At 46.6% G+C, this 8,443-nt stretch overlaps 1 protein-coding gene across 1 annotated transcript; it reads right to left on the bottom strand.

The window, feature by feature from the left end:
• Window positions 1–5,095: 5,095 nt before the first annotated feature.
• LOC135538609 (uro-adherence factor A-like) lies at window positions 5,096–7,771 on the bottom strand (the record flags this gene model as incomplete). The annotated part of the gene is made up of 3 exons (XM_064964494.1): window positions 5,096–5,653; window positions 5,885–5,944; window positions 6,070–7,771. Coding segments are annotated over 3 exons (2,280 nt in total), but the record flags the coding sequence as incomplete, so codon positions are not given.
• Window positions 7,772–8,443: the final 672 nt, after the last annotated feature.

Raw genomic sequence — 8,443 nt, 5'->3', positions numbered from 1 at the left:
TCCTCTTTCACATCCCTCTATCATCACTCCATGGGGGAGTACAACCATTTCCTCTCTCCTCTTTCACATCCCTCTATCATCACTCCATGGGGGAGTACAAACATTACCTCTCTCCTCTTTCACATCCCTCTATCATCACTCCATGGGGGAGGACAACCATTACCTCTCTCCTCTTTCACATCTGGCATCTGATGTAACAACACAGCACCTAAACCTGCTTTAGAGGCATCTGGACACCACCTGGTATCATACTGCTGTAACAACACAGCACCTAAACCTGCTTTAGAGGCATCTGGACACCACCTGGTATCATACTGCTGTAACAACACAGCACCTAAACCTGCTTTAGAGGCATCTGGACACCACCTGGTATCATACTGCTGTAACAACACAGCACCTAAACCTGCTTTAGAGGCATCTGGACACCACCTGGTATCATACTGCTGTAACAACACAGCACCTAAACCTGCTTTAGAGGCATCTGGACACCACCTGGTATCATACTGCTGTAACAACACAGCACCTAAACCTGCTTTAGAGGCATCTGGACACCACCTGGTATCATACTGCTGTAACAACACAGCACCTAAACCTGCTTTAGAGGAATCTGGACACCACCTGGTATCATACTGCTGTAACAACACAGCACCTAAACCTGCTTTAGAGGCATCTGGACACCACCTGGTATCATACTGCTGTAACACAGCACCTAAACCTGCTTTAGGGGCATCTGGACACCACCTGGTATCATACTGCTGTAACAACACAGCACCTAAACCTGCTTTAGAGGCATCTGGACACCACCTAGTATCATACTGCTGTAACAACACAGCACCTAAACCTGCTTTAGGGGCATCTGGACACCACCTAGTATCATACTGCTGTAACAACACAGCACCTAAACCTGCATTAGAGGCATCTGGACACCACCTGGTATCATACTGCTGTAACAACACAGCACCTAAACCTGCTTTAGGGGCATCTGGACACCACCTAGTATCATACTGCTGTAACAACACAGCACCTAAACCTGCATTAGAGGCATCTGGACACCACCTGGTATCATACTGCTGTAACAACACAGCACCTAAACCTGCTTTAGGGCATCTGGACACCACCTAGTATCATACTGCTGTTACACAGCACCTAAACCTGCATTAGAGGCATCTGGACACCACCTGGTATCATACTGCTGTAACAACACAGCACATAAACCTGCTTTAGAGGCATCTGGACACCACCTGGTATCATACTGCTGTAACAACACAGCACCTAAACCTGCTTTAGAGGCATCTGGACACCACCTGGTATCATACTGCTGTAACAACACAGCACCTAAACCTGCTTTAGAGGCATCTGGACACCACCTGGTATCATACTGCTGTAACACAGCACCTAAACCTGCTTTAGAGGCATCTGGACACCACCTAGTATCATACTGCTGTAACAACACAGCACCTAAACCTGCTTTAGAGGCATCTGGGCACCACCTGGTATCATACTGCTGTAACAACACAGCACCTAAACCTGCATTAGAGGCATCTGGACACCACCTGGTATCATACTGCTGTAACAACACAGCACCTAAACCTGCTTTAGAGGCATCTGGACACCACCTGGTATCATACTGCTGTAACAACACAGCACCTAAACCTGCTTTAGAGGCATCTGGACACCACCTGGTATCATACTGCTGTAACAACACAGCACCTAAACCTGCTTTAGAGGCATCTGGACACCACCTGGTATCATACTGCTGTAACACAGCACCTAAACCTGCTTTAGGGGCATCTGGACACCACCTGGTATCATACTGCTGTAACAACACAGCACCTAAACCTGCTTTAGAGGCATCTGGACACCACCTGGTATCATACTGCTGTAACAACACAGCACCTAAACCTGCATTAGAGGCATCTGGACACCACCTGGTATCATACTGCTGTAACAACACAGCACCTAAACCTGCTTTAGAGGCATCTGGACACCACCTGGTATCATACTGCTGTAACAACACAGCACCTAAACCTGCTTTAGAGGCATCTGGACACCACCTGGTATCATACTGCTGTAACAACACAGCACCTAAACCTGCATTAGAGGCATCTGGACACCACCTGGTATCATACTGCTGTAACAACACCAGTCAACAATAGTTATGTACCTGAATAGTATATAGTATATAGTGATGTACCTGAATAGTATACAGTATATAGTGATGTACCTGAATAGTATACAGTATATAGTGCTATACCTGAATAGTATATAGTGTATAGTGATGTACCTGAATAGTATACAGTATATAGTGATGTACCTGAATAGTATACAGTATATAGTGATGTACCTGAATAGTATACAGTATACAGTGATGTACCTGAATAGTATACAGTATATAGTGATGTACCTGAATAGTATATAGTGATGTACCTGAATAGTATATAGTATATAGTGATGTACCTGAATAGTATACAGTATATAGTGATGTACCTGAATAGTATACAGTATACAGTGATGTACCTGAATAGTATACAGTATATAGTGATGTACCTGAATAGTATATAGTGATGTACCTGAATAGTATACAGTATATAGTGATGTACCTGAATAGTATATAGTGATGTACCTGAATAGTATATAGTATATAGTGATGTACCTGAATAGTATACAGTATATAGTGATGTACCTGAATAGTATACAGTATATAGTGATGTACCTGAATAGTATACAGTATATAGTATATATATCATTCCTGTCCCTCACCATTTCCTCCACTGTCCTCTCCTGCTGGTCAGTGTATCATTCCTGTCCCTCACCATTTCCTCCACTGTCCTCTCCTGCTGGTCAGTGTATCATTCCTGTCCCTCACCATTTCCTCCACTGTCCTCTCCTGCTGGTCAGTGTATCATTCCTGTCCCTCACCATTTCCTCCACTGTCCTCTCCTGCTGGTCAGTGTATCATTCCTGTCCCTCACCATTTCCTCCACTGTCCTCTCCTGCTGGTCAGTCAGCACGCGACCACCACCATGGGGTCTTCTGTCTATTCTGAGGGTAGAACAGAGTTTACTGTCAGTAGATCCTACTGGAACAATCCTGGAACATGTTGACATGCATTACAATATGTCATTTCCTGTAAATGTAAAGGTGAAGCATAGTGCACATCCTGCTGACTCACCGCTTTTCTTAGTGAAATGTTCTCATGATGGAATTTGCCAGTTGATCTTTTCAGATTGGGGTGAACTAATGTGTCGTCCTCTGTCATGGTCAGACCTCTGTTGACCACATGATCAACGACGATGGACCGGACTTCATTAGATACAACAGTTCCCTGCCGCCTGCCTCCATCTCTCTGATGTCCACCTCTCTGAGGGCTCCTTAGAGAGGGCTTCATGTTGTGAGTTTGTACTAAGAGTTGTGAAATGTAGCTTTCCTTCTCTACTCCTCACAAATGTAAAAGCATTGGATTGGTGTTGACATGGGGTAGAGGGAGTTTACATAAACCAGTCATTTCCTTTAAATCCATGAAGGGAACTGGACAAGTTCACACTTAGAAAGGAGAGATAATTGTTACACACCTCATGTGTTCTGATAACTACAGGAATGAAACCAGATTGAGGTTGTCTGCTTTCTACACACACACACACACACACACACACACAGAGAGACACACACACACACACAGAGAGAGACACACACGGAGATGCATTACAGAGAGAACATCAGGTGAAGTTGTGTAGATGAGGGAATATGTGATCAGAACCCCTCCAGTCTGGTTAACCACAGTCAGGTCCAGTATGGACTATCAATACAAGTCACCATTCAGAATGTGACCCAGTTCAACGGGTCTGAACAGAACTGGGGGACGTCAGACATCAAGTTGTCGAAACACAACTGGAATATAATTAGTTTGTGATTCATTGTTAATGGATTTTCAATGAGGAACACAGAGGAACAACCCTGACAACACACATAACAACATAACACTAAAAACACAGGGGGAGGAAACCACTAAAGTCACGACCATATTGTCATGTTGTAATGACAGGGAGAAACCATCTAACATCTAGAACACTACTTCAGACCTGGTTATAAGAAGACTAGTGCACTACGCAGGGAATAGGGAGCTATTTGGAACAGAGACACTAACTCCTGGATGAAAATCTCTCTCTCCCTCATCTGTCTGATATATCTGCCCATTTCCCCTCCCCTCCTCCCTACGTAGAACACTACTTTAGACCTGGTCAGAAGCACCGTAGTGCACTATGTAGGGAATAGGGAACCATTTAGAACAGAGACAGTAATTCCCCTGAACATCTTCCTCTTCTGGTTTCTTGAACAGCCCTTCACTCCTCCCCTCTTCCTCCCCTCCTCCCTCTTCATTCTATTCTATCAGCCACACCACTAGCTCACCTCCACACAATACATTTACAAGTTAAAGACACACCTTGGAATAAATAACAAAGGAAAACTATTACTAGATGAAGTTGAGTGTTTTTTATTATTTCCCATCACCATAAATCATATTTAATCACTGAACAGTAGCAGACCTAACTTCATCTGTTCCTGACTCTGGATAGTGGATTAAAAAGACCATCAATCTCCAATGATATTAAAGTACTATTCTGAACATTACTGATATACTGAGTGGCAAGTCAAGATATCTGCTGGTTTTATTGTTTGGTCAACAGCACCACCTGCTGGACAGGTTTAATGTTGCTGGACTGAGCAGTATGGGAGGATGAAAGATGACACATTTAGGGCCGGTTTCCTGGACATCTACATTGAACATACTGTTTAGTCCAGGACTAGGATTCATCTGTGTCTGGGAAACCAGACCATATAGTTTAGTAGAAAGGAAGTGATACCAGCTTGTAGTGGGCTGACTAGTCCTGAATTGTCCTTTAGTTCCTGGACCATTTTCCATGCAGCTCCAGGTGACAGAGAACACATCAATTAGGACCGAGCCAACAAGCTGATCAATGATACTGAGGAGAATTACATAGAGACAGAGAACCAACTGAGAAAACATATCAATGGTTCTGAATGACAACCAATATACATCAACACCAGACATCATGATTCATGGAAATGTACAAGATTAAAACTTTGGATTGAATTTTAATTAATAACAAATCAGTTTACAGTTTAACCAGCTCAGCAGTATCATTATAATAATAGAGCCTAAACCCAGGATAGAGGGGCTGAGTGAATGTGGTCTGGACTCTGTGGAGGAGGGTCATTGTGTCAGAGACACTGTAGAAGGACAGAGTACCTGCCTTGTGATCCAGGTACACTCCTACTCTGGAGGACTGAGGGCCTGATACTTTAGTCACAACATTATTGTGTCTGAAACAATAACCATCACTATCGTAATATAAACTCCAGGACTTGTTATTGTCTCCAAATCCACCATCTCTCTCTGTTCTGCTGATGTCTTTATATGAGACTGCTGTAGCAACACCACCAGTCCTCTCCACCTCCCAGTAACAGCGTCCAGACAGACCCTCTCTACACAGAACCTGCCACCAGGAGGTGAATCTGTCTGGATGGACAGGATATGGTTGGACTTGGTCTGTACAGGTCACCTTTCTGTTCCCTTCAGACAGAGAGAGGAGTGTGTGTGCTGTGTTTGGGTCCAGTGTGAGCTGACAGGAATCTGGGAGAAGAGCAGAGACCAACGAGGGGAGTCAGAACAATAAGTTAAGTCAGATACTGTATCTCCCCTGTCTTTGATTAGAGCACAGCAGAGATCAAATCAGAGAAATATGAGGAGTCAGATAGAGACCCAGTCTTTGATTAGATCTACTATTGCTATATATTTCTAGAGGGATTGTTAGGAGTGTCAGTAAAAAGAGACTGTTAGTTACTTCACAATAAAGAGACTCACATTGTAACAACTGTTCTCTGGTCTTGGGCTCTGGAGGCAGTACAACATCCACTATATTCACTACAGACACACAAACACATTGACAGAGAGAGGGAATGTTATCATCAGACCATATTCCACATGTATATGACTAGTAGGGAACTTTCAATGGTCTAAAGTTGATGTTCTTATTGTTTTCAACACACCTGTAGTGGAGATCTTGGTCCATTCTCCTTTAAGGAAGTCTTCTAGTTTCTCTCTCAGTTCAGACACAGTCTGACTCACATCTCCAAAGGACTGAAGAGGACGGACAACGATGCTGGGTAAGTCTGAAGATACACTGATACTGGAGAGAGACTGATACCTCTGGAGAGAGAGAGAGAGAGACTGATACCTCTGGAGAGAGAGAGAGAGAGAGAGAGAGAGAGAGAGAGAGAGACTGATACCTCTGGAGAGAGAGAGAGAGAGACAGACTGATACCTCTGGAGAGAGAGAGACTGATACCTCTGGAGAGAGAGAGAGAGAGAGAGAGAGAGAGACTGATACCTCTGGAGAGAGAGAGAGAGAGAGAGACTGATAACTCTGGAGAGAGAGAGAGAGAGAGAGAGAGAGAGAGAGAGAGACTGATACCTCTGGAGAGAGAGAGACTGATACCTCTGGAGAGAGAGAGAGAGAGAGACTGATACCTCTGGAGAGAGAGAGACTGATACCTCTGGAGAGAGAGAGAGAGAGAGAGAGAGAGAGAGAGACTGATACCTCTGGAGAGAGAGAGAGAGAGAGAGAGAGAGACTGATAACTCTGGAGAGAGAGAGAGAGAGAGAGAGAGAGAGAGAGAGACTGATACCTCTGGAGAGAGAGAGAGAGAGAGAGAGAGAGAGAGACTGATACCTCTGGAGAGAGAGAGAGAGAGAGAGAGAGAGAGAGAGAGAGACTGATACCTCTGGAGAGAGAGAGAGAGAGAGAGAGAGAGAGAGAGACTGATACCTCTGGAGAGAGAGAGAGAGAGAGAGAGAGAGAGAGAGAGAGAGAGAGACTGATACCTCTGGAGAGAGAGAGAGAGACTGATACCTCTGGAGAGAGAGAGAGAGACTGATACCTCTGGAGAGAGAGAGAGAGACTGATACCTCTGGAGAGAGAGAGAGAGACTGATACCTCTGGAGAGAGAGAGAGACTGATACCTCTGGAGAGAGAGAGAGAGAGAGACTGATACCTCTGGAGAGAGAGAGAGAGAGAGAGAGAGACTGATACCTCTGGAGAGAGAGAGAGAGAGAGAGAGACTGATACCTCTGGAGAGAGACTGATACCTCTGGAGAGAGAGAGAGACTGATACCTCTGGAGAGAGAGAGAGAGAGAGAGAGACTGATACCTCTGGAGAGAGAGAGAGACTGATACCTCTGGAGAGAGACTGATACCTCTGGAGAGAGAGAGAGAGAGAGAGACTGATACCTCTGGAGAGAGAGAGAGACTGATACCTCTGGAGAGAGACTGATACCTCTGGAGAGAGAGAGAGAGAGAGAGACTGATACCTCTGGAGAGAGAGAGAGAGAGAGAGAGAGAGAGAGAGAGAGAGAGAGAAAGAGAGGGACGGACAAAGAGAGAGAGAGGGACGGACAGAGAGAGAGAGGGGGACGGACAGAGAGAGAGAGGGGGACGGACAGAGAGAGAGAGGGGGACGGACAGAGAGAGAGAGGGGGACGGACAGAGAGAGAGAGGGGGACGGACAGAGAGAGAGAGGGGGACGGACAGAGAGAGAGAGGGGGACGGACAGAGAGAGAGAGAGAGGGGGACGGACAGAGAGAGAGAGAGAGGGGGACGGACAGAGAGAGAGAGAGAGGGGGACGGACAGAGAGAGAGAGAGAGGGGGACGGACAGAGAGAGAGAGAGAGGGGGACGGACAGAGAGAGAGAGAGAGGGGGGACGGACAGAGAGAGAGAGAGAGGGGACGGACAGAGAGAGAGAGAGAGGGGGACGGACAGAGAGAGAGAGGGGGACGGACAGAGAGAGAGAGAGAGAGAGGGGGGACGGACAGAGAGAGAGAGAGGGACGGACAGAGAGAGAGAGAGAGAGGGGGGGGGGACAGAGAGAGAGAGAGGGACGGACAGAGAGAGAGAGAGGGAGAGGGGGACGGACAGAGAGAGCGAGGGACGGACAGACAGAGGGACGGACAGACAGAGGGACGGACAGACAGACAGACAGACAGACAGAGGGACAGACAGAGAGACAGACAGAGAGAGGGACAGAGAGAGAGAGGGACAGACAGAGAGAGGGACAGACAGAGAGAGGGACAGACAGACAGAGAGAGGGACAGACAGACAGAGAGAGGGACAGACAGACAGAGAGAGAGGGACGGAGAGACAGACAGACAGACAGAGAGGGACGGACAGGCAGACAGACAGAGGGACGGACAGAGGGACGGACGGACAGAGGGACGGACGGACAGAGGGACGGACGGACAGAGGGACGGACGGACAGACAGAGAGATAGGGACGGACAGGGAGACAGAGAGAGAGGGACGGACAGGCAGACAGAGAGAGAGGGACGGACAGACCAACAGAGAGAGAGGGACGGACGGACAGACAG

The sequence above is a fragment of the Oncorhynchus masou genome, unplaced genomic scaffold, assembly GCF_036934945.1.
Source record: "Oncorhynchus masou masou isolate Uvic2021 unplaced genomic scaffold, UVic_Omas_1.1 unplaced_scaffold_988, whole genome shotgun sequence".
Lineage (NCBI taxonomy): Eukaryota > Metazoa > Chordata > Actinopteri > Salmoniformes > Salmonidae > Oncorhynchus > Oncorhynchus masou.
Note: the sequence above shows the minus strand (reverse complement) of the source record. Positions and strands in the feature narration are given on the sequence as shown.